The sequence below is a fragment of the Alexandromys fortis genome, unplaced genomic scaffold (assembly GCF_014885135.2).
Source record: "Alexandromys fortis isolate MF-2015 unplaced genomic scaffold, M_Fortis_MF-2015_v1.1 scaffold_150, whole genome shotgun sequence".
Taxonomy (NCBI): Eukaryota; Metazoa; Chordata; class Mammalia; order Rodentia; family Cricetidae; genus Alexandromys; species Alexandromys fortis.
In genome coordinates, this window is record NW_026068027.1 from 103,995 (window position 1) to 130,714 (window position 26,720).

At 46.5% G+C, this 26,720-nt stretch overlaps 1 protein-coding gene across 3 annotated transcripts in view; it reads right to left on the bottom strand.

The window, feature by feature from the left end:
* Ano2 (anoctamin 2) overlaps window positions 1-26,720 on the bottom strand; it is a 335,303-nt gene that overhangs the window by 25,707 nt on the left and 282,876 nt on the right. For all 3 annotated transcript variants that reach the window (XM_050164129.1, XM_050164130.1, XM_050164131.1), the window contains 4 exons: window positions 23,661-23,772; window positions 19,476-19,533; window positions 19,227-19,327; window positions 12,187-12,332 (listed from right to left, as the gene is read on the bottom strand). In XM_050164129.1, the coding sequence (XP_050020086.1) occupies window positions 12,187-12,332; window positions 19,227-19,327; window positions 19,476-19,533; window positions 23,661-23,772 (417 nt within the window). The remainder of the gene's footprint in view (window positions 1-12,186; window positions 12,333-19,226; window positions 19,328-19,475; window positions 19,534-23,660; window positions 23,773-26,720) is intronic.

Genomic DNA, 26,720 nt, shown 5'->3' on the forward strand with positions numbered 1-26,720 from the left:
ATAAACTTGGCAATCCATACATGTGTTCCATGCTGTTAGATGTCACAGGAGAATCCTGAAACACAGTTTCAAACACTGCACATAAAGAATTAGTTTTCATTGTCTCTTGCTCCATTTGTCTGGCTTCACTTTCTACTGGAGGATTTGTCTCTCCATTTTCATCTTAAGAAAACAGAAATAAAAGTGATACCTTAAGGGTCTTCCTTTTTGTAACCCAGTGGCGGGTGACACAGGGGAGCAAGGATACATGGTGTGTTTGTCTTCTTGTGAAGGAGACAATTTCTCCTGCTGAACAGTTTTGGAAGAGCCCACAGCACTAACCCAGTACCGTTTTCATAAACCCACATTTTAAAGCTATGCCTCACCATCCCTGTGGTGGTTTGAAAGAAAATGGCCCTCAAAGGGAGTGGTGCTATTAGGGAGATGTGGCTCTGCTGGAGTAAGTATGGCTTTGTTGGAGGATTACGTCACTGTGGAGGCAGGCTTTGAGGTCTCATATATGCTCAAGATACACCTAGTGTATCAGTTCACTTCCTGTTGCCTGCAAGATGCAGAACTCTCAGCTTCTCCTCCAGCACCGTGTCTGCCTGCATGCCACCATGTCCCACCATGACAATAATGGACTAAACCTCTGAAACTGTGAGCCACCCCAATTAAATGTCTTTCCTCTATAAGAATTGCCATGGTCATGATATTTCTCCACGGCAATAGGAACCCTAAGGAAAGCAATCCCCTTATCCTAAGAGTGTCTAACAACAAACAAGAAAGAATTGGGAGCATTGCTGGACTCAGACTTGAAGGGGGCAGTGGGAAGAAGGGAATGCATGCTACATCCTCAGGCTGGGCCTCCGATGCCTGGGGGGGGACATTAGCATGGGTGACAAAAGTATGACCTCTCAATAGCTACCATTCACTCCCTCGCTTGATCTGTCATTCATTCATCAAACATTTACAGAGTAGTCCACTCCCTGGACTTCATGCTCACTGCTAGAAAACAAAGATTAACTGTGCTATGGTTTGAATGCGCTCCCTTCCCCGCCCAGTTCATGTGCTATTATAATAGGATCTTTGAGAAGCAATTTGACCACAAGGTCTCTGCCATTGTGGATGTGTTAATATCGTTCTAGAATGAGGTTCATTGTTAGGAGAGTGATTTTATTTAAAAAGTAAGTTTGTCCTTTCTTGTTCTATATTCTCCTGTGCTTTCTTGACCTTCTGCCTCCCACGGTGGGCTGACACAGCAAGGAGGGTCTCATGAGTGGCTTGGACTTCCGAGACTCCAGAACCATGAGTCAAATACATTTCATTGTTTATAAATTACCCAGCCTGTGACATTCTATTATAGCCACACATTTTATTATAGGATAAACAGATCGCTATCTACTTTTTAAGAGCTCCGAAGAAGCATGGAGGACGAGGGACACATAAACACCCGTGACAGTGTCACAGAGTTGATCTGACACTGGTGGCCGCGTTAACGCGCTGCTGCGGACGGAACATTGGCCACTGTCTTAGGAAGGGTTTCTATTGCTGCTGTGAAACTCCATGACCTAAAAGCAAGTTAGTGGGGAAAGGGTTTATTTGGCTTACACTTCCAGATCAAAGTCCATCATTGCATTGAAGGAAGTCAAAACAGGAATTCAAGCAGCTGGAACCTGGAGGCCGGAGCTGATGCAGAGGCCATGCATGAGTGCTGCTTTCTGGCTTGCTACCCCTGACTTGCTCAGTCTGCTTTCTTATAGAATCCAGGACCAGCAGCCCAGGGATGGCACCACCCACTATGGGCTGCGCCCTCTCCCACTGATCACTAATTGAGAAAATGCCATACACCTGGACCTCATGGAGGTATTTCCTCGACCGAGGCTCCTTCCTCACTGATGGCTCCAACTTGTGTCAAGTTAACACACAAAATCAGCCAGTACAGGCAGGAATAGCTCACTTCCCCAGCAGGGCCCCCGGAAGGTACCACACAATTGGTAATTACTGTGTTTGGCTTAAAGACCACGAAGAAGAGATGTGGATGGTCTGCCCGATGATGCTGGGACTCAAGCTCTTTTCTGCCTGAATGACTGACATTCACAAGCTGACTCAAAAACAAAGGCAGCAAATTAAACTCAACTCCATTCTGTATGGGGTTTACACAATGGACCAGGCTCTATTCGGAAACTTCAGGAAGCCCAGACCAGAGGGGACAGGCTTATAGTATCAATTTAAATATTAAGAGTTTGCCACATGAAATATCAGTGCAACACCCAGAGAGACCTCTAAGGTCCACTTGGCTCTGAATGTCTTCATTTCTTTGTCCCTGAAGGAGACTCAGTTACCACTCCTCTCCTCGCTCCCCAGCTCTGCAACCAAACGAGAGAGAGAGAAATGAGCTGTTGAGATCAACTGATTTACTTCTGAGAGCCACCTGGTGATTTCCAGTGGTTTCTGGTGGATACACACATGGAGTGATCTGTTCACTCTTATTCACTCACACACACACACACACACACACACACACACACGACTAGAGAGTGTGAAGGGCAGCCATAGGCTTGATTACCTCTCCTTCCCTCTACCGCATCTATCACTATGGCAAAGCAACTGAGAGACAAAGGCCAGGAAATCAGGAGAGACCTGAGCAGCGCTTCCAAAACATTACAACGAGGACCCTTGTGTGTTTTAGTCTTTTTTCTCCAGAAGGCTGCGGAAAAGTCAACAAAATGAAAATAAAATTAGATTTGAAAATACAATAAAGCTCATGGAAATTTTATTGAAAAGGAAATAACTGGGAAAACACAGATATGCCTACTCCGGGGACCTATAACACGGCTGCGACAGGTTGACAAAGCTCCCTTCTGAGTTCCCTGGTTGTACAAGGAGAAATAGAAAAGCAGACTACTTCCCAGTGTGTCGTAAACAAGGAGGATCTTGCACCTGCTCAGTCCCTCATCACCCATTCCTGTCTCCAGCCACTCATTTCTTTCCCCAGCACTGGCCAGGCACCGTCTGTGTGGCAGGCACAGCACAGAGGTGGTAAGGAATATAGCCTCCAGGTAAGGCGCCTGTTTCTAAGTCCCAGTGGGAGGCGGGAGGGCTACAGGGTGCAGACAATGTCAGGCAACGTCTACCTCGGAAGTAAGGGAGACAAGTGGCCTGGGACTCACCCTCTTTCCCAGAAGCCCTGGACCGGGGCCCTCTGAGCTGCCTGGACTACGGTTAAGTGCCATTTAGAGAAGGGGGCAGGTACCCAATTATCCAGTGGGATGACTCAGTTCCTATAAACAGGATGACTCCTGGGAAAGGAATTTCCCGGGGCTTTCAGCCACTGTCTTGGAGCACACACTCTGAGTTTTATTCCACCGGCTTTGTGCCTTGTTGGGGGGGGGGGGGGGGGGGGGGAGCGAGAGGGAGAAGACCCACCCTGAATGGGATTGCATCTTCCCACCAATGTAAGCGGCTCCGTCCCCACTCCCAGCACCAACTTTGCACATTTGTTGCATTTGCATGGCTCGTGGTGTCAGGAGCATGTGGCAGAGGTTACTTATGTCACGTCACAGCCGACCCAGAAGCAGAGAATGAAGTTGGAACCAGAGTTCTGGATATAACCTTCAGCAACTCCCTCTGGTGCCTAACTTCTAAGAGCTAAGCCAGTGCTCCAACATGTACCACAGCCTTCCAAAATAGCACCGCTAGATAGGGGCTTGACGGTCAAAACACGAGGTTGGGGGGTTACGGTTCAGATTCAAACCACAACTGCCAGGGCATCTGGTCTCAGGATGACACATCTGGATCACAGCGCATCATTGCAGAAGGAGATTCTGCACCTCTGGGTGGGACGGGCCAGCCCAACTGAGTCTGCACAGCAAGGGGACTCCGTGAAAGGTGATGTCTGTGGGGCCTGAGTACCATTTGCTTTCATTCACCATCTTTTTCTTTCAGCAGCAAACACTCATGGAGTGTCTACCATGCCTATTCTATCCCCAAGAAGCTTTCCCCATCCATGAGAGGATATTTTGAACATAGGCCTTGTCTTCGGGTGGAAAAGGCTCACAGTGCTATCATTGATTTATCAAGATTAAATAACAATGAAATGTTATCAAGAATTTCATCTGGACCCTGTCACTAAGTATATCATTACAGGATTAAATTTGGGGCTACACTCCCCCCTCCCCCCCCCCCCCCCCCCCNCCCCCCCCCCCCCCCCCCCCCCCCCGGCTGCCAAGTTCTGCTCTATAGATTAAGTCTAACAGTGACAAGTGTTCGGAGAACTTGGCCTGTAGCTCTTCTAACAGCAGAGGAATTTCTCCTCCTTGGGTCCTTAGGGAAAGTCCATAGGGCTGTGAGAGTCCTATGGCAAAAGAGCTTTGAAGCCTCCTTCTGGGGTCGGGGACCCTGATGATTAACACTGTGGCCTGCTCCTGGGTCAGCTTTCTTTTTCCCCCCTCCCTCGCCCCCCCCCTCCCGCCAGCATTGGGGGAGGGGAGTTACCCTTGAAGTCTTTCTTAGTAAGCTCTTCAGGAAGAGGGTTTGATATTGGAGATTCCCTTGAAAGCCTGCTGCTCCCCTCCCTCACAGGTTTTTCCAGTAATCCCTCAACTCTCAGGTTTCCCTTTGTCTGGAACCAGCCCATCCCCACATCCACCGCTGCCCCCAGGAAACTCCCTCCTCCTCAGAAGGACTTCCAGCCTTCCCACTCCAGCTTCCCCTTCACCTCAGGCCCCTCCCCCAGATCTGTGTCTGCCCCCCCCCAGGCTTCCAGCTCAATTTAGAAAAACGTAAATATAATACATCTCTCCCTGATGCCGCCCCCCACTGATGACCTGCCCTGCCATTACAACAGACAGGCTGCAGTGGGCTCAGCACACTTCCTGTCGGCATGGGTGGTCCTGGGGAGCTGGGGAAGGAAGCTGACAGCTGAGAGCAAGGCCCAGGATCACCGTGTCAGGCACACCAGTGGGAGCGGGCAGCTTTGGCTTCAGGGCTCTCATTTTTGTTCAAAGTCCAAGACAAGTGGCCTTCTGGAACTGGGGAGGTCTAGCCAGCGGAGAAGGAAGGAAGAAAGCTCACTCCCCTCTGCCCCTCCACTTCTCTACCAGGCCTCATCAAACCTCTTGTAGAATGGTAGGAGAGAGGACTCTAGGCTCGGTTCCACCAGTGAATCATTGGGGAGACCTTCAGTTTCTTGGGTTTGAGGTGCACCATTTAGCAGTTATACATAAAGGAAGTCCCCAGCAGCAGAAAGGAACCTTGTTTCAGTTTGAAACTCTTTATGGGACTTCAGACACTCCCTCACATAAGAACTAGAAGCAGCACTCGCTTCTGCTGGTGAATCCAGAAACTTCTCTTACTGTCTCTCTGCGAAACATGACAATCTTACAAAGCAAGAGCACACTGACTCGGTTTTTATCTTCTCCCCAAAATGTTAGTTATGCGCCAGTCTCTTCTGACACATGGCACCACCACCTTTGACCAGAGATGACAGGTGGGTTGTGTCGCATCCGGGGACATGCATCCTCTGGTTTAACTTCCCCTTATTGTGAAGAAAGGCCCAGAGAGATGGCAGGCCCCAGGCTCAAGGCAGAGCTAGACCCTCACCCCCCAGATACATAACACTCCAGGAATGCACGAAGGAAGGAGGTGGCTCGCTGGACCTTACATTGATCAGGGAAAGATGCAAGAGGCCAGTCTTTGCTTCAGGGATAAGGGTGAGGAGAAATTAGAGGGAAAAGAATGGCAGCAACTCCATCACCAGGTAAGTGAGCCATCTGGAGGAATGGCAGGACTGATTACTCCCTAGGAAGTTGACTTGTCTGCTCATTTTGGCCTTCTAGTTGTTTCCCAGAGCTGCCATGGAGGAGAGCATGCATGGGCTCATGTTACACCTTCTCTTGTTTCCCTGCCTTATTCTGGGAAGGAGGGAAAAATAGACCGGAGTGGGGGAGGGGAGCAGGCAGAAGTGAAGGGCAGAGGGGGGCATGAAAGGAGGAAGAGGAGGAGCAGAAAAGGAGAAACAAGGATGATACAGTCTTGATTATCCACCCACTGGATTATCAGCTCATAAATGCTCGAGGATTGACCTGCAGAGCAGTGCCTGCCGCCTAGAGGAGGAGACACAAACGGATACCCTTATTTACACAGAGATTCCTTTATGGGGTTGTCTAGAAATTATCAGTACTCAGGCAGTGAGGGGCACTGGGAAACACTCTGTTAAACAGGGAAGGCTTGTTCTTGTGAAGTTTTGTGAATGTCTTACCATTGGGAACCTCTACTTTAGGAAGCAATGTCTCTGAAATCCTGCGGGATAAGGGCCTAAACTATGAAGGGAGAGGACCCTTCACGGAGCCAGAAACATAAAACTGGCTTTGCATGTATGAGTGAAAAAACTTGGAGAATTCCAGAGCAAAAGGAACATGCAAAGTTGGCCAGGGAAAGGAATAAGAGGGGCCAGATGGGCTCTTGAACAACAGAGTAACAGGATTAAAGAACAAAAACAACCATAATGGCAAGCCAAGAGAGTGGAGGCTGTAGGAGAAAATGCCCCAATCATAGGAGGCCAAGGCGATGCACAGTAGTGGTGGCCTCTGAAAATACTGCCGGGGGAAAGGCAACACAGACACCGTAAATACAGCAGGTCAGAGAGGGCAGGCATGCACAAAAGTGAGCTTTCTCAGCTGGGGGCCCGGAGGCCACAGCCACTAAAGAAGGGTGAGGAAGAAGACTGAAGTCCCCAGGGAACTAGCTTAGAAACACTTCTGGTGTTCCCTTGGGACTCTGCCCTGCCTCACAGGAAATCCCCAAACACGGGTGGGGTGGTAATGGGAGATGAGCCACCTGAGTTGGGTCAAGCAGGGGGTTCCTATATGAAAGGATGCTTGATGAATGGATTATGAGAGAAAGGCGAGAGGAGAGAGGATAATCATCCTGGCAAAGGGTTTTCCAAATGGTCCCCTGCAGAGACTACATTTTTACAAACAATTTTTGATCCAATTTGAGGGTAGAGGATGACATTGCACTCCAGTGGACACATGGATGGCCCCATCTGGGCAGTGCCATACATGAAGCACAGATTGATGAAGACATACTACTGGGAGTAGAACCAGAACCACATTATACATGTATTGGTGTATGGTAAGACTGTAGAAGAACATGGGTATTTTAAATCCTATCTGAGAAAACCTATGGGATACACAGACCAAAGAAAGGTCTGTAGTTTTTTCACCTGGACCCCAGAGAAAAGCACACACCTAGCATTGTGATGTCAGCAGCTCCACTGATCTATCACCTTCAAGAACTACCTCTCCCACAAGCCTTAGCTGGGTTAGGTCCTAGATATTTATGTGGTCCATTCAACTGCCACCTACACATTATCCCATTCTTCCATCTGAACCTGGTCCTGCTTCTGCAGCTGGATTCTACTCCATAGATTAGATCTCAACCCTGTGACTCTTAGTTGCCTGACTCATAGCCACTGAGACTTCTCCAACTTCTCTCGCTCCTTCCCTGAAGCTGGGGTTGCTTTACTATCTAGTAAATAGACTCAACATGTTTCTGTCTACTACCCTACTCAGATGTGACTGCAGGCTCTGAAGCCCTGGTGTGTGTGGTCAGAGAACCCTGTATTCCCCTAAACTGGGTGACTCCTGCAGGCTCTGGTGGGCATTTCCAGAAAGCAAGAAAGACTGGTTGCTGGTGACCCTTCAAAATATCTTCTGAATTTCACTCCAAGTTAAAAAAAAAAAAAAGCTGGGTGGTGGTGGCGCACGCCTTTAATCCCAGCACTTGAGTGATAGAGGAGGTTCATATGTCTATTGGTTAATAAAGAAACTGTCTTGGCCCTTTTGATAGGACAGCAGCTTAGGCGGAGTAGACAGAACAGAATGCTGGGAGAAAGAAGCCGAGACAGACAGTCACCAGGATTCTCCCACCCAACACAGACGCAGGTTAAGAATCTCCCCAGTAAGCCACCAGCTCGTGGTGCTACACAGATTATTAGAAATAGGCTAATCAAGATGTGAGAATTAGCCAATAAGAGGCTAAAATTAATGGGCCAGGCAGTGTTTAAAAGAATACAGTTTCCATGTAATTATTTCGGGGTATAAGTTAGCCAGGCAGCCAGGAGCTGGGGCAGCAGGGGCAGCAGGAATGCAGCCCACCACTCCACACAACACTCGAGGGGCAGAGGCAGGCAAATCACTTTGAGTTGGAGGCCAGACTGGTCTACAAGAGTGAGTTCCAGGATAGCTAGGGATATTACACAGAGAAACCGTGTCTTGAAACAAAAAATAATAGTAACCTTACAACTCCTAAGGCCTCTCTCCTTTTTTAGGGCTTAACAGTCTTTAAGCTTGGGACTGAGAAAAGTGAGATTTCTTTAGCCTTGTGAGCAGCGATGGTCTCAGGACTTCAACATTTGAGCTGTAGTTCGAGAAGATGGGGCAATGTTGGGGGACAGGTTATTGTACCCCTGGTTAGAAGAGAATGGTTGTCACGTGACTAGAGGAACAGGAACTGTAGGTTGTTGAAACACAACACGAAGAGCCATGAGAGAGTCCAGGCTTAGCAAGCAGAAGCCCGGCCAGGAGGCAGCACCTACAGTATTTAGTCAGACCTCCGAGTGAAACTCTCAGATCTGCCTTTATGCTTTTCCTGCCTAATTCATGGCTCGCTATAGCTTTTGGTAGGAAACCTTCTCCACTAGAGAGAAATTGGACTCTTGGCATTAACAACCATGGTAAATGTTGAGGGGCTACATCAGTAAGCACCGCCGTCTAACTACTCTGTATTTCTCCTCACCTAGTTCCTAGCACAATCCCAGTGAGGCAGAGAACGCGGGAGTGGGGGGCTGAAAACACGAGGCTGTAAAATTAACATTCAAGGAAAACTTGCAGGCAAAGAGGAGAGCTGAGAAACTCCCTCAGCTGAGACCCGCTGGAACTATCAGCCACTGGCTCAGAGGCAAAGGCACTCTAGAGTATCTGAAAGTGACCTGTGATCATTTTAACACTAGAGCAAATTCAGCCTGGTGAAGATTTAAGATGCTAACAAGACATGTAATGCATGAAATTGCATCATGTAGAGACATACTTGTCATGTCACAGAACATCATACCAAAAAAAAAGCACCCACTATACAAATGACCGCCAAAGCTTTTACTGTGCAAATGACCCCGCCTCATCCTCCATGCATCTGTTACTGATCCAGTGACTCAACTTTCTCTGCTCTGGCCTCCTGCCCCTCTTGGAAGCTTATCATTTTAAAAATAAATTACCTGGGCTGGAGAGATAGCTCAGAGGTTGAGAGCACTGGCTGCTCTCCTGAGTTCATTCTGTTCCCAGCAACCACAAGGTGGTTCCTAACCATCTATAATGAGATCTGGTGCCCTCTTCTGGCCTGCAGGCACACATGCAGGCACAACACTGTATACACAATAAATATTTTTTTAAAAAAATATAAAAATAAAAATCTCTATTTCTGCTCAATCTGCGCTCACCTCTTTGTTCCAAGACATAAGAACTCTGATACCTAAATCACCAGGAGGTACAAGATATCACCAAACCCATCTTTTGGATGGGAAAGTTAGGCCTGGCTGATGTTAAGCGTTAAGCCCATAGCCACATACATAGCTAGCATGCTGCTCAGTTAAGATTAGAAGCCCCACGGCTTGACTCCAGATCATTCCCTATGTTGCATGCTAAGGTTTGGTGGAGTTCATTCTGCAGCCCTGTTCTTGACTGTGTATAGAATAAACCTCCTCTAAGAGTGAAGAGGATAAACCGTAATAAAAAAGGACACAATCCAGACACCATTGCTCCTCTACTTAATCATAATTACACGTTGTAAGGCCTCCGACAACCTTCTCAGCAAAGTGGAAGAAAGAGGCTTGGCATACTTCCCAAGCGAGACATTTTAGTATCATTAAGTTGTTGATACAATCATATCAACACCGATATGAAAAGGCGAAGAAGCTGTCCTGGTTTCTGGCCTGATTCCTCCTGCTAGGTGTTCAATAAAAGTTGCATGCTCCACAAAATAATTAAATGTGTTCGCTTGCATTTTCCCTCCCCTTCTCTAGCCTCATGACCCTTGCGGTCCAATTCTTCAAGAGAAGTAAAGAGTTCAGTCACTTTAATGACCAAGCTTTTACAATTATTTTTCTCCATCCTCGTGTGAGGTGGGAACTTGCCTATCTTCAGGATTCTCCACTAATCCCAGGTCTATCATAGAAATCTCCCCATCCCCAAACTACTAACACCGTTTGCTTCCCGTTGTCAACAACAGATGCTTGTGACTGTGAGGATGTTTGCATTTGCCAGCCCTCTTCCTTGGAGTGCGTTCTTGGCTGTTATTGCCAATAAAACCAGATATCATTCAACCACATATCTAAGAAAGGAAACTGTAGCGGAGACCCCTCATGTCCCTTCCACCAAGTCATGCATGGGATAAAACTGGACTTGCTGAACATAGTGGACAATGAGGACTACTGAGAACTCAAGAACAATGGCAATGGGTTTTTGATCCTACTGCATGTACTGGCTTTGTGGGAGCCTAGGCAGTTTGGATGCTCACCTTACTAGACCTGGATTGAGGTGGGTGGTCCTCGGACTTCCCACAGGTGAGGGAACCATGATTGCTCTTTGGGCTGATGAGGAGGGGGACTTGGTCGGGGGAGGGGGACTTGATTGGGGGGGGGGAAGGGGGAGGGAAATGGGAGGCAGTGGCGGGGAGGAGGCAGAAATCTTTAATAAATAAATTTAAAAAAGAAAAACAAAAAAAACAAAAAACAAAGCAAAAAAAACAAACCCAAACCAAACAAAACTAAGTAACAAAATAAAAACAAAAACAAACAAACAAAAAAGTGAACTTCTCCTTGCCTCTTACAGTTATTACAATGAACTTAACTATGTTAACAAAAATTCCTCGATAATTAGCAAATACGCTCATTTAGTCATTCATCCATGCTCTCATCTGTTTGTGATATACACTGAGTGCCTGCTAGGCCAGGAAATACGCTGGTCTCTGGGGGATGTCGAGATGAATGAGCCGTGGCCCGCCCCTCCTCACTGATCTTTGGAACCCAATAGGCTAGGTCTGCTGAAGCAGGTCTGTGAATAATGACGCAGTAAGACCCCATTAGTGTGGGTACCAAACATAATGCTAAGGGAGAGGAGCACGTAAGCAACCACGCTACCCAAGAGGATGGGGAACTGTCCTGGACGGCACTGCTGAGGAAGCATTGCCTAGAGCAAAGCTAGGACTCAACCTGGAATGCAGGGCCCCAGAGGTTGGGATGCAAAGTGCAAAAGAGGGCTGGGAATCTCAAACTTATCATGCTTTGATAATTCTATATCACATGACTTCGGGGTACTTCAGGAGTTTGTACATGACTCCTGTAGCTTGGTAGATGTGTTAAAATGAGCCAATGATCAGATAATGAACTATTTTTGACCAACTATCATCCTAGAGCAAATGTATCTTGATGAAGCAAGGCTTTATGAGGGCACAGAAAACTGTATACTGTGTTAGAGCATTGGAATAGGGGCCGCACTGGAAGGCGAGATTCTATGACCTTCTTCTCTTGGCTCACGGTCTGTGGTACCCGACACTATTAATCTGTTAATTCCAAGTGATAGAAAGAGGCTACCAAATATCCATGCCAGTAGAAAACCAGAGTTACTCTGGCAAGGCTAGTTGAGGGCAGCTGATGTGAGTTAGAAAACACTTAACGGGAAACTCCTGCCTTCTAAGCCATACTTGCCGTGATTAGCTTTGATCAGCCTGCACTGACCCATGCTTCTGCCCCCTCAATTAAGGAACGCAACCAGATGCTTCGCTGTTAGGTTCTTCCTCTCACCCCCTCCAACCTCTGCAGGAAAGCTAGCGCTACACCCAGTCCCCTCTCCCCCATCAGTGTGGGGCTTTCCCTGTGTTCCTCTCTTTAAAGAAGCTTGTAGATTCCCAGCCTACATGTATGGAAACTGTTCTTAAAGTGAAGATGCCCCTCTTTCCCTTTTAGCTTGGAAGAACAAGCATTTTACTTACAGAAGAGCATAGGCGCACCAAGAGAAAAGGTCACCAACACAGGACTGTGAAACCCTGAAGGGGCAGTGAGTACCTGAGGCTGCCCTATCATTCCCTAACTCCGCCCCCACAGCCCCTCCTCTGAACCTGTCACCCAGAGAAGGAAGGGGGGGCTCTTACTCATTTCCATGTATTCAGGGGTTAGCCCAGTGTACGGCTCCAGGCTGTAGTCCAGGTCCCACTGCTCTGGACGTTTTGAGTGGTCGGGTCCACTTTCTCCGGGTTCATTCTCATCCTTCAGCTTCCGAAAGAGTTTCTTTAGCTTCCTACAAAACAAACGCAAGTCGTCACGAAAAGCCTTGGAGGACAGAATTATTTCAGCTGGAGAAAAGGAGGAAGAGATGAAGCAGGGGCGCTAAAGGCATCCCTGAACCAAGCACCGATGTCTTGTATTAAGATAATAAAGAAACCACCCTCAGCACGCTGCCAGAGAAGAAGGTGATCATTGAGGTCACCCATCTACGAAGGCTGCAGCTGACAAGAGTTCCCTGCCTGCAAGACATACTGCCGCGACAGCGGGTGCCTGCAGTCCAGATCTCGTGCAGGTTACCCACGCTGCTCTGAGGTCAGGAGTGCGGTGCCATGTCACAGAGTCAGAATCTTGGGTGTTAGTGGGAACAGGAGTTCCACAGGCTGGGGGCAGTGATGGGTCACAGCTAAAGGAACAGCGACTGCTAAAGGCTGCACCCAGGAGGGGTCTGGGGAGCCCACTGACCACCTTCTAATACCAGCACAAGAGGATGAGCTAGAGAGATGCCATATCTAAGAGAACTCCAATCCGGCTGGGTGGAGGGCCCTGCGAGACCGTTGTGTAGACAGCTGTATTATGCCTAGGGTCAAACGCTTCTCTGTGCTCTAGGCAGAGAGAGGCCCAAGACTGTCATGGAAAACGTAAGAGATGGCCTGGTGGTGGCCATGACTGTGAGCAGGCACAGGGTCAGCAGAAAGGCCCAGGAGCTTCAGAACTTAAGGTCTGGGGATGGGGTGGGGGGCAGAGACCTTAAGAGGACAAGGAAAGAGCAGGAGGCCAAGGCCGATGATGACACTGTAGCACAGGAGGCAGGGCAAGAACAGGGAGGGGCTCCAAAGTCTTATAAATGTGGATTGGTTCAGGAAAGGGGGCGGAGTGTTTGGTAAATCTACAGATAGCTCCCAAGATCTGGTCATTCCCATAAGGTTCCTCTGGGTATCAGTGACCAGTAAGAAAATGTCTAAGGAAAGGCTCTCCAGACCCAGATTTAGAAGGAATCCTATAATTTGTATAGCAAACAGATGGGGCTTTCTGATCCTACAATTCATTCTCTTGTTAAAATAATTCCTTTGATGTTACCCCCACCCTATCCTTTGCATCTGAGCATCTGCTGGGTCGTTTTGTTATTTTTTTTTTTCATGTCCTCTTTTAATGACAAGTCTCAGGAAGGCTCTGGAAGCTTCTGGAAGCCTCTGAGTTTTTCCACAACATGGACTTGCACCCAGACCATGTGATCTGTGGAGCCTACTGCCTCAGGGACCTGGGCTTCAGGCAGTTCCACGGATGACTCGGGTGTTGGCCTCACTGAGAAAAAAAGTCAGAACCTAGCTCTACATAGGTCAAAGGTAATGATGACACCGCTACTGCATGGCTATTTCTTTCCTGACTCCTGACAAAGTTCAAGTTTGTTCCTCAGACTTAGGTTCCTAGTAAGACTTCACTGTGTTTGAGGAAGTAACCTCTGGGATGTCTGTGAAGAGAATTACTGTTGTGTTATGTTTATCAGTCTTTACAGAAAAGAAGAGTTTATAGGTTCTTATAAGCTATGCCCAAGAGTATATGACAGTTCCTTGGGGACAGGATCTGGCACATTAGTCAGAGTTACGATGGAGATAATGCTGCTGTGGAGGGGTTCATCTTTCTATCTGTCTTTTCTTTCCATCTCAAAGTATGTACAGGAGAGGCTCCAGTGTGTGAGAGATTTAGCGCTTTCTAGAGACATACCTGTGACCCCAACACCTAGAGACTAAAGCAAGAGTATTATAAGTTCCAGGTCAGCCTGGGATGTTCCATTGAAACTCTGTCTCCAAGAAAAGGAGGGAGGGAGAGAGAAAGAGAGAGGACAGAGATAAAGGTGAAGAAGGAAAGGGAAAGAAGGGTAAAAGAAGAAGAAAAAAAAAGAAAAAGGGGCAGAGAACCTATGTGACACATGCAGGGCCTGGGGTTCAATTCCAAAGCAGCAGAGAAACTGGAATTTCTCTTTCCACACAAAAAGTAAAAAAAACACACACACACACACACACATACACACACACTCACACACACTCACATTCCATCTACCTGGCTGGTTAAAGGCCCATTTGTAGTTTTGCTTTAGTGTACACTGAAGCTAAATTCAAAATGAAATTGTGCCAGGGTTGTGAGGGGCATGCTATTTCAGGGGCACAGCCCAGTAAGATCCAAAATCTGTTTTGCATAGGCACCTATTGGAAAGAAGAGACAATCGCAGGCGAGGGAAACCCCACTAGTGGACACCGCAAATGAACAGCTATGTCATGCCCTGTCCTGTCATGACACTCACCACGCGTGCAGCTTTCTGGGAAAGATCTGTCTGTGAGCGTCACTCCAGGTAACAATGCACGAAACCACCTGGCTTCTCCCTCACAAGTGTCTGTCCTAATCACATTTTTCGGTTTTTCAAAGATACATCTTGCCTGTCAGATTCTTATTTAACTCCTATGGGGAAAGCTGGGCATAGACTGTGGAGGTGAGAACTGGTTAAGTTCTGACCCAAGAGCCCTCAGGCTGAGGACAGAGGAGAAAGGTGGCATTTCTGAGCCAGGACCTGCCAGTCACATTTGTGAACTCAAAAGACACGAAAGTCCGTGACACACAGTGATAACTCAGCTGTCCAGAACCCCCTAAAATGGTTCTTCCTTCTTCTGGTGTCCACATTTTCTAGACAGCCAAGCATTTATTCCATGCTATTTTTATTACACATCATATCAAAGGCAAACCTTTGTACAATATCTTTCTGACGGTCACACATTGAGTATGAGACACAGTCTTGACACAAACCCAAATCTGTTGGCCATTATATTTCTGCTCCACAAAAGGAAGTGAACACCACTGGACATAATGTTTAGCTCACATAATTTCTCCCTCACTGTCAGACTCCACTGTATTTTTATTTTGACTAGGAAAGATTCCTCTTAACACCTGCTTACCTCATGTTTCCCACCTACACCCTATATAAGGACACTGCCAGGAGTTTGGATTCTGATTTGAGTCTTACCAAGTATGATCTTGAGTGGTAAGTCAAAGATGTATTATTGATCATCAACATAGAGATTTCATCTGACCAAGTTCAAAACCCGGCCTGTAGGATGATCAAGAACGCTGGGCATGGTGGCAGAATCTCTGGCTCACATTCTTGAAGTTGCGCATGTAATCATGCCAGGTGACCATGTATATGTTTTAGCAGACTGGGAACTAGAACGAGAGGGCTGCAGCATAGCTCAGCAGGGTGCTGTGGGACAATGGTCATTTATCCTGTAACTTGTATTATTTTTAATAAAATGCTGATTGGCCAGTAGCCAGGCAGGAAGTATAGGCGAGGCAACGAGAATGCTGGGAAGAGAGAAGCACAGTCTCCAGTTGTGACCCAGATGCAGAGGAAGCAAGATGTGACTGCCTCACCAAATAAGGTACTGAGCCATGTGGCTAACACAGACAAGAATTTTGGGCTGATATAAGTTATAAGAATTAGTTAATAAGAAGCCTGAGCTACTGGGCCAATCGGTTTATGATTAATGTAGGCCTCTGTATGTTTCTTTGGGACTTAATGGCTGCAGGACCGGGTGGGACAGAAACCCCGGTCAACAGCAAGGTGTTGGCCTGACATACATGGAACCCTGAGTTCAGTCCCCAGTACCTCTAGCTGAAACAATGAAGCATGCTTCAAATCCGTGTGGCTTACATGTGAAATATGCAGAGACCAGCTTCACTCGGCAGGAGAGAGGTTCGTGCGGCCCCAGGCTTGCAAGGCACCTACCTCACAGTTGACTATAGTGACGCTACATCCATCGAGAGACATAGACAGCGAGGCTGAGGGAAGGGGCTGGCATGGAGCTTTGTGACTTAGTATGCAGTTGCGATTGATTAAACTGCGGCATACTTTTAAACACATATGCAAAAAGCATAAACAAGAAAGCTAAATTTTCAGCACAAGCCAGAATGTGTTGTTTTCATCTGTCAGGAAGCTGATGGACAGAGAACATGCCAGCACACTGTCACACATATGCCTGGGCTGGTGTCGCTCTTAAATTATTGAAGGCCTCTGAATCCAGAAATAATGCGCTAAGTGGTAGATAAAATGTCCAGGGATGGAAAGAAGGGCATCTCCTGCCTATAGGCTGTCTACAGGTCTATCCACAAGAGAACAGTAAGGCCCTTGAAAGACAGGTGTCTTCTCCAGATGTTTGACTGACATGAAGACTGTTCTTGGCAGCTGTGCTGGAGAACTTGGTTGCATAGCTTCAAAGGGACCAGATGTGGCTTTAGCATCATCTGTATGTACTCTGGATGTTGGTCCACAACAAATGCTGTCTCTAAAACACTGTGTGCCTACAGAACAAAATACATCTGGTTCGTTAGCTTTAATAGACTATCACTGAATAACTGTTAGAAAATAGAGAGAGAATACAACTTCAAGACCCAAATGTATCAAGCTTGCTAGTCTTACTGATAACTGGAAGCTTGCTTAAGAAGAGAGGTGGGATGTAACACTCAGACACTGATGCCCCCCCCCCACTTTCTCCTCTAGGAAAAGAACTTAAAAGTGCCACACGAGGTTGGCCCAGCATGTCAGCAGTAAAATGCTTGAGTGTTCCTAATGAAGTGTGATGGTTGTCTTAGTTAGGACATTTATCACTGTGACAAAACATCATGACCAAAAAGCAAGTCCAAGAAGAAAGAGTTTATTTGAGTCACACTTCCATAGCACTGTTCATCGTCAAAGGAAGTCAGGACAGGAACTCAAATATCACAGGAACCTTGACACAGGAGCTGATGTAGAGGCTATGGAGGGGTTCTACTTACTGGCTTGCTCATCATGGCTTGTACAGCCTGCTTTCTTATAGAAACCAGGACTACCGGGCCAGGGGTACCATCACCTATAAGGCACTGAGCCCTTTCCCATCAATCACTAATTAAGAATATGCCCTACAGGATGGCAGACAGCCTGATCTTATGGAGGCATTTTCTCAGTTGAGGTTTCCTCTTCTCAGATGACTATGGTTTGTGTCTAGCTTCTGTAACTGGCATCTCCCTTCAAGCCCCAAAGGCTTTGACTGGGGAAATGCCATCTTGGAGACTTAACTCCGCCATCAGTAGCACCTCTGGGTCATGAGGTGCTTGAGGTAAGAGCAGAGCAAATGTGGTGGCTCATGCCTTTCATGCCAGCACTTGGGAGGCAGAAGCAGGCAGATATCTATGAGTTCAAGGTCAACCTGGTCTACAGAGCTAGTTCCAAACCTACACAGGTCTACACAGTCTCAAGAAGAAAGAAGAAGAAGAGGAGGAAGAAGAGGAAGCGGAGGAAGAAGAGGAGGAGATAAAAGGAAGAAGAAGAATCATCATAATCTTGGGCAGTAAATATACAAATTCGGTTGTATAGAAAAATTAAGCAGCCCTTTGATGTGGGAGTGATTTCTTATTAATAAAGAAACTGCCTAGGCCCCTTGATAGGCCCACCCTTAGGTGGGTGGAGAAAACAGAAGAGAATTCTGGGAAAAAGAAGCTGAGTCAAGGAGTCGCCATGATTCTTCCACTCCAGACAGACGCAGGTTAAGATCCTCCCTGGTAAGCCAGCTCGTGGCCTACAGAGAATATTAGAAATGGGTTAGAACAATATATAAGAGCTAGCCAATAAGAAGCTGGAACTAGCCGGGCCAGGCAGTGTTTGAAAGAATACAGTTTCCGTGTAATTATTTCGGGGCATAACCTAGCCATGCGGGCGGCCGGGTGCCGGGGACGCAGCTTCTATTTCAACAGCCCTTCTTTCCTGGAAGTTTTCTTGAAAGCAGAAAGTACATGATAAAATTCTAGCATGGAGACAGACTCATGGGATCTTCAACTACCCTGTGAGGACTGTCTGACTACTGAAGGAACACGGTATCCTGCAAAGAATGGTCTGTCTTTTAAGTGTTCAAGACACCTAGCCCAGCCCATTAGATTTAGCCCTGCTTACCTCTGGCACTCCCCAGCAATGTGACGCTGGGCTCGCTAAAAATAGCCCTGAAACTGATTCCTCTTTAAAATCACAGAGGATGAGAAAGGAGGGTTAGGCTCATCTGCTAAAATGTGAGGAGAGAGTTCAATCCCCAGATTCGGCATGAAAAGGCAAGTACTAGCAGCACTGGGAAAGAAGAGATAGGCAGATTCTTACCACTTGCTGGCAAGCCACCATCTCTTATTAGGGAAGTCTGAGCCAGTTCGAGCCTCTGAGAAACAGGTTTCCCCTGACTTCCATATACACTCATACACATGTACACTTACACATACAAACACACACACAACATATACATACATACATACATACATACACACATATATACACACAAAACAAGGAAAGGAAAACCCAAGGGACCAGAAGGGAAAGACAGAGAATATACATTTTTGGACATCTACATTGATTTTTGCTTGTTTACTTGTTTTGTTTGGTTTCCATTTTAGTAGCTGTCAGTAAGATTTCATGCCCATTTCAAATCTTTAAAATGTACATAAAACCCCAGGGGTATTCATGCCTTCCCTCTTAAGGTCTTACATCCCATCTTTTGTCATCAGAGTCTCTTAAATGACTTCGTCAGACTTTCCTATTCATCCTCCCCCCAGAACTGCCCTACTTACTCAACGGGAGGACAAATACATCAAAAACGTTATACACTCTGGGGCCTGGATTATCTCTCAGCTCTGCCCGTCGCTTCTATGTGTATTTGAGTAAGTGGCCACTCGCTCTGAGCTCAGACATCTGAACTTGGCCCGGGAAACACAGTGCGTTAGAAGACAGCTACTGGCTCACAGGAAGGGGAGTGAATGACCAAGCTGTACGCAAAGGGGAAAGGCTGTGCCAACTGTGCCGAAAGCCTGGCGTGTCTCCAGAAGGGACAGCGGAATGGTCATTACGTACGGGACGCCAATCTCAAAGATATTGTTCTGGATCAGCTGCTTCCCCAGCATGATGATGCTGAGCTGGATGCACAGCTCCATGAGACAGCCTCCCGGAGCACACTGCAGGAGGGAGAGCAGAGAGACAGGAGCGGTCAGACCACGCGGGCGCTAGAGAAATGAGCGACACCATGATGGGGTAAGAACGGGGCTAAGCATGGGGCAACCCGCAAACTGCTGACCAGGCATGAATGGCAGCGACTGTACTTGCCTCTTCCATGCGGTAGCCGTCGAACACATAGACGTAACTTCCAGGTCTGCCCACAAACCTGAAAGAAAAACGTGTAAGTAACATCAGAGGAAGCAAGGCCACTGGAACATTTGCCCTCTGCATGAAACAGCTGTTTCTTAATGCCCTCTTTGAATGGACTGGCTTGGGGGGGTGTGTCCCAAATCACACAAGGGCAGGAGTTTACACCGTTGTCTGTTAACAAGTATATGTCATACTTATGGTCCTGTTCTCAGTGCAGCCAGGTTTCTGGGCATAGCGGGAGAGCAAGGGATAAGGCTGAATGTAGTGAGAGGGTGGGATAGTGTGTGAGTGTGTGTGTGTGTGAGAGGGAGAGAGAGAGAGAGAGAGAGAGAGAGAGAGAGAGAGAGAGAGAGAGAGAGAGAGAGTTCTCTGTTCTTTATGCCTTTTCCGTTCTACTGGTGTCAAGTCAAAAACTGAATTTGGATTGCAGTTCTTGGGTAAGGACTTATGATCTGTCAGGAAACTGGGGGTGCCCCTGACCAAAGGTGTAGGTACTTTTCCTTCAGAAAAGAAGGCATCTTGCCTTTTTACTGAAATTTTTCAAAGGAAGGGAAGCAGCCTGCCTCATTCCTCTTCTGAAGAAAATGTATTTTATTGAGGGAGGAGGAGTCTGGGAAAGTGATGGAAGTAGTGAGGCAGAAGCCAACCACAGAGCCAGGCAGGCAATCGGGAGTCCACTTCCTTCAAATGTGAGCCTCTTGGAACTCTACTCACCATTCAATACAGCTGAGATTGTTTTTTTGTGAAGTCTTCTTGCTGTCCCTTCCCTTCCCTTCCCTTCCCTTCCCTTCCCTTCCCTTCCCTTCCCTTCCCTTCCCTTCCCTTCTTCCCTTCCCTTCTCTCCTTTCTTTCTTTTTCATGCTATAGATTGAACCTAAGATTAGCATGTGCTAGGCAGGTACTGCACAGTTGGACTTCATGCCCAGCCCCCACCCCCAATATTTTTCCTATATCTCTTACTGTGTCATTTATCACAGACTGCAGTAGTGCTGTTGCCAAGACTAATTCTTCTAGTGTACCACAAACCTAAGAGTCGGGACCATTCTGTCTGCAAAACCATGTGTATGCAATTTGCCTTGGCAATGAAATCTAGATAGAAATATCAGTAAAGTCTTATAGAGTCATCCAACATGTAGAAGAATGAAAATAGAGCCATATCTATCACCATGCGCAAAACTCAAGTCCAAATGGATCAAAGACTTCAACATAAAACCAGACACACTGACCCTCATAGAAGTGGGAAGTACACTTGAATGCATTGGCACAGGAGACCACTTTCTAAATAGAACCCCAATAGCACAGACACTGAGCAACAATTAATAAGTGGGACCACCTGAAACTGAAAAGCTTCTGTAAAGCAAAGGACAGAGTCAACAGACAAAACAGAGAGGGAAAAGATCTTCACTAACCCCACATTGGACAGATCTCCAAAACATACAAAGAGCTCAAGAAAATGGTCGTCAAAAGAAGAAATAATCCAGTAAAAAATAGGGTATAGATCAAAACAGAGAACTCTCAACAGATGAATCTGAAATAGCCAAAAGACAATTAAGAAGATGCTCAACATCCTTAGTCATCAGAGAAATGCAAATCAAAACAACTCTGAGATTCCATCTTACACCTAAAAGATCAAAAACACTGATGACAGCTTATACTGGAGAAGATGTGGGGTACAGGGAACATTCCTCCATTGCTGGTGGGAGTGCAAGCTCCTTTGGATGTCAGTATGGTAATTTCTTAGAAAATTAGGAAACAACCTTCCTCAAGACCCAGTAATATCACTTTTGGGTATATATCCAAAGGATGCTTAATTGTACCACTAGGAACAACTCAACTATGTTCATAGCAGCATTGTTTGTCATAGCCCGAACCTGGAAACAACTTAAATGCCCCTTGACCAAAGAATGGGTAAAGGAGATGTGGTACATTTACACAACGGAGTACTACACAGTGGAAAAAATAATAACATCTTGAAATTTGTGGGCAAATGAATGAATCTAGAAAACATCACATTGAGTGAAGGGGGGACCTAGGCCCATAAATCTCATAAGTGGTTTTTAGACATAAAGCAAAGAAAAAAACAGCCTACAATTCACAATCCCAAAGAACTTAAACAACAAAAAAGACCCTCAGAGAGACATACGTGAATCTAATCTACATGGGAAGTAGAAAAAGACAAGATCTCCTTAGTAAATTGAGAGAGTAGGGATCATGAGAGAGGGTAGAAGAAGGGGAGAAAAGGAGGGGAGTAGAGAAAAATATATAGCTCAATAAAAATAATAAAAGTGTTAATTTTCTTTAAAAAGTATAGATTCATCAATTTGGGCAGTATCTTTGCTACTATAATTTCTTTTGAGCTAAATGTCTTCGATGTCTACAAAAGAGCATTTACACATGGATAATGAACATTCTTTGTGGTACTGTGTAAGCTTTGGGCTCCAAGGAAACCGACCTGACGTAGTTGCTGCAAATCTGATAGGAAATTTCCTTGCAAGTAGCCAAGCAGCCTGACCTGCCACACACATACACACACACACACACACACACACACACACACACACACACACACACATACGTGTTTATTAGAAGCAAATTTACAAATCTATTGCATAACTGGTGATGTAATAGGAGCACTTGTGACCCTAGCTCTAGGGAGTCTGAGGTCAGCAGACCACCCAGTGAAGTCAAGCCTGAGCTACATAATGAGTTTGAGGATAGCCTAGGCTTCACAGTGAGAGTCTGCCTCAAGAAAAAGAAATCAACATCAAACAGAAAGAAGCCTTGCCCCTTGTCCTTAGTTCTTGGGAGGAGTCCCTAAATTCTTGGAATTTCCATGGTCATGGGACATCTTTATTATTCATTATGGCCTCCTGGGACTATTGTCTAAATGTAAGCTAGTGGGAGGGGAGTGTGTAGGGGTGTGTCGTCCACGCCTTTAATCTCAACAGTCAGAGGCAGAGTCAGGTGAATCACTGAGTTTGAGGCTATATTGGTCTACAAAGCAAGTTCTAGGACAGGATACCCAGAACTGCTGTTACAGAGAAACCCTGTCTTTAAAAACATTAATATATACGTGTGTGTGTGTGTGCACGCGCGCGTGTGTGTGCTAGTGTGTGCTTACTCAAAATGAGGCAATATCAGGGACCAACCATACAGCTGGGACTTTGAGCCATTGGACAGCAATCTGCCCTTGGTGTGGGAAGAAGACAAGAGTCTGAGTTCAATCAAACAGCATAATCCCACGACTGAATAAAGTATGCCTAAGACAAGAGACCTTGGGTGAGCTTGGTGGCAGCACATGGATGGCCCAGGAGGGTAGAGGGTCCCCAGGACATGACTGCTCCAGGATTAGGACCCTCTGCGACATCAGCCTGTGAGCTGCTACTGTTAGCTGTTTTGGGTTACTCCTGTTTTGCTATAATAAGACTGCACATTCTTGGATTTTGGGAGTTATTCTAGTGAATTATAGAATTCGAGGAGGCGGTGGGAACCCTGGAATTTTTCACCAGAGGGTCAGAACTGCAAATGTCCTGAGTGCCCAGAGCTTGTGGCTGGCATATGCAGTGAGGCAGACAGTGAAGGAGAGCGCCCTTCACCTGTGATGCCTGTATCAACTCCAGGCAGGCAGCACCAAACTTCACTGTGCAGCAGCAGAGCCTCTGGCTAAACATGCAGTCCTCTCTCTGTCTTGGCCTCCAAGGCAATGCCTCCTAGGAGTCTCCCTTAGGGGTCTTGGCTCAAATTCTTGGGGAGCTGCCATAGATGTTTGAGTCTGAGGATGCTAATTCACTTTTTCATCAACAGACAGTTGGGCAATAGTTCATCCCAGTGAAGAGGGAAGCAGGGTAGAGATGGGAGCTGACAACTGTAGTGGCGTAATAACCAGGCTAGCTTAATATGAAACAGCAAATTTTAATGAAGGGATAGCTTACAACACCAGGGATCCAGCAATGGGCAGGAAATACAAAAAGGACCGGCGGGGCTCACGCCCACCAGATTTATACGTAAACATTAGCCCGAGACATTGGGCTGGGCTTCCCCTACAGACAACGGGGGACAGATGGAGTCTACCTGTCCTGATCATGGAGGACCCAGTCAGTAGCAAATTGGGCAAATTGCTTTTGGTGCCCCTGTCACACTTACCTCCCCTTGAAAAAGGCCACATAGAAAATGGGGGAATAGGCATTGACAAACTTCAGCAAGAAGGCTTTGAGGATCAAGCGCTCTTCAAAAGTCTGCTCGGTTTTCGGAACCTCTGCAAGGGAAGGAAAAAGGGGATGAGAGTGAGATGAGAGGGCTTTTCTTGTTCTTTAAGCATGTGTGTATGTGTGTGTGTGTGTGTGCGTGTGTGTGTGTGTGTGTGTGTGTGTGTGTGTGTGTGTGTGTGTGCAGTGCAGGTACCCTCTGAGGGCAGAAGAGGACACTGTATCCCTTGGAGTAACAGGAGGTTGTAGACCACATGATATGGGCACAGTTCTTTGCAAGAGCAATATGGGCTCTTAACTGAAGTCATTCTGAACCCCACAAAGAAGAATTTGAGCAGAAAGAAGTTGAGGTCCCCACCCTTAGTTGGTCCAGTGGAAATCAGCCAGCCTTTATGTATATAATCTCCATAAAATTTTACTCAAAGAAAAGCTTCGGGCCAAAAAGGGCTTAGAGTTGATTTGGCTTCTGAATTGGTTTCCTTATCTCCTCCTTAATTTTTGCCAGAAAGGCATTTATCTGTTAGATCTAGGGAAGGCTGGGACACCTCCACATTGTCCACTCCAGAAAGGTCACTGAAGAAGGCAAGGAGAAAAACATGGCTGGACTTATGTCTCAAACCCACATGTCACAGCCCCAGGAGAAGTATCCTGTCATGTCTCAGCAGAGAAGCTGGTCAACATCTTTAGTAGTGCCCTGAGGAGATTCAGCAAAAACTCCTCTGGTGCCTTCAGAGACTGAAGATGCTGGTAGACTCCCATGAGAAGCATGTGGCATGGTTTGGTGGAGACTCCACAGACTGGCAAATGGGTGACTTGGTGAAAGAGGGCACAGAGTATTGGTAGTCCATGTGTGTTATTGAATAAAATATCATGAACTAGTTAGAGTACAGAACAACCAGAAACTATGTCTTACCATTCTGGAGGCTTAAAAGGCAAGATCAAGCTAGACTTGCTTCCTTTTCCTGACCCTCTCCTCATCTACAAGTCCTTGCATGCTTCAGTTCTCCATCTTAATCTCCTCCCAGAAGGACCTGCTTTATGCTCCACAGAGCACACCTCACTGCTGGGAGAGCTAGTCATCTCCTGGGGCCTCTTTTATAAGCTCACTTATAAAGACATTTCTTTATGACCTAAATCATCTCTTCTCAAATGTCCCATATCCTAAAACTGTCACCTTGGCGATTATGATTTGTACTGGATGGTCTTTTTTCAACTTGACACAAGTTAAAGTCATCTCAGAGGAAGGAATTTCAATCAGGAAAATTTCTCCATAAGATCAGGAAGAAGGCAGGATTTTCTTAATTAGTGATTGATGGGGAGGACCCAACCCATTGTATGTGGTCCCATCCCTGGGCTGGTGATCCTGGGGTCTACAAGAAAGCAGGCTGAATAGGCCATGATAAGCAAGCCAGTAAGCAGCACCCCTCTATGCCCTGTGCATCAGCTCCTGCCTCCAGGATCCTGTACTCCTTGAGTTCCTGTTCTGACTTCCTTTGGTGATAATCTGTGATGTGGAAGTCTGATAAACCCTTTCCTCCCCAACTTGCTGTTTGGTCATGGTTGTTTCATTGATGCAACAGAAACCCTAATCAAGACAGAATTTCAGTAGATGAATTTGGAGTATGTGTGGAGTGGGCCCAAATATTAGAATCATAACACATGGCCATACTCTTCAGGGTCAAGACTAGCCTTGCATGATGTAGAATTGTAAATATGAAAGTATTCTGAGCTTAAAGCACAGCGCCAGGACCACACACAGGATGCATACAATCTGTGTATATACAGGCTGCATAAGAAGAGTTGAACTGAGACCCTGCTCTCTCTTCTGGTGTGCCCTTCGCTGACCTTCTCCTCAAGTACAAGTCCTTGCATTCTTCAACATTCAGGCTAAATCTCCTTCCAGAAGTTTTTCCAGATGTCTTGAGTTGGTGCCATTTCTCCCCCTGTTTTCTTGTATGGGTTTGATACCTTCCCCTATATCTTTGCCCTTTAAAATTTAGTAATAATATGCCTGCCTGTCACTAATTGTCCATCATCTCCAAATGTAAAAAGATGGGAGCAGGTAAAACTCCCAGTTATCACCAGGTGGTGGTGGTGCACGCCTTTAGTCCCAACCCTCAGAAGGCATAGGCAGGTGGGTCTCTGTGAGTTTGGAGCCAGCCTGGTCTACAGAGTGAGTTCCAGGACAGCCAAGGCTAAACAGAGAAACCCTATCTTGGAAAAAGAAGCAAAAATAAAACAATCCAACTTCCAGCTACTGCTCCAGTGCCATGCCTGTCTGCTTCCTGCCATGATTGATCATGGACTAACACTCTAAAACTGTAAGCAAGTTTCCAACTAATGCTTTGCTTTATAAATTGCTTTGGCCATGGTGTCTCCTCCAGCAATAGAACAGCAACTAAGACAATATATAGGCCATGCAGACCCTGATACCTTCTGTAGAACTGTATACAACCAGAGGATATCTAGGGACAGAGCTATCACAAGCCATCGGTATGAATAGGAACTACGTGAAGGTTAACTGGAAGGTGGCTCAGATAGATAAACACGACTCACAAGAATGTCTGTTCCATTTTATCAAGACTTGGTCTCTGTTGGGGGCTTGTGATGTGGGAGTGTCATATATCAATCTGTTGATTTCATTGGTTAAGTTATAATAAACCAACTGCTTGGCCTCAGCTTGGAACATAGATGGGAGGAGTAAACAGAATAGAATTCTGGGCGGAAGAGGAAGTGAGGTCAGACTCTGCTCTGCTCCCGGAGACCCGACAGCTCTGCTGGAGCAGAGACGCCATGCTCATCTCTCCCAGGCAACTCCAACCCACGATGGACTTAGGCTAGAATCTTCCCGGTAAGCGCACCTTGGCGTGCTTACAAACATTATTAGAAATGGGCTAGTCCAGGTGCGAAAATTAGCTTATAAGGGCTAGAGTATGGGCCAAGCAGTTCTTTAAATGAATACAGTTTGTGTGTTGTTATTTCGGGCATGAGCTAGCCA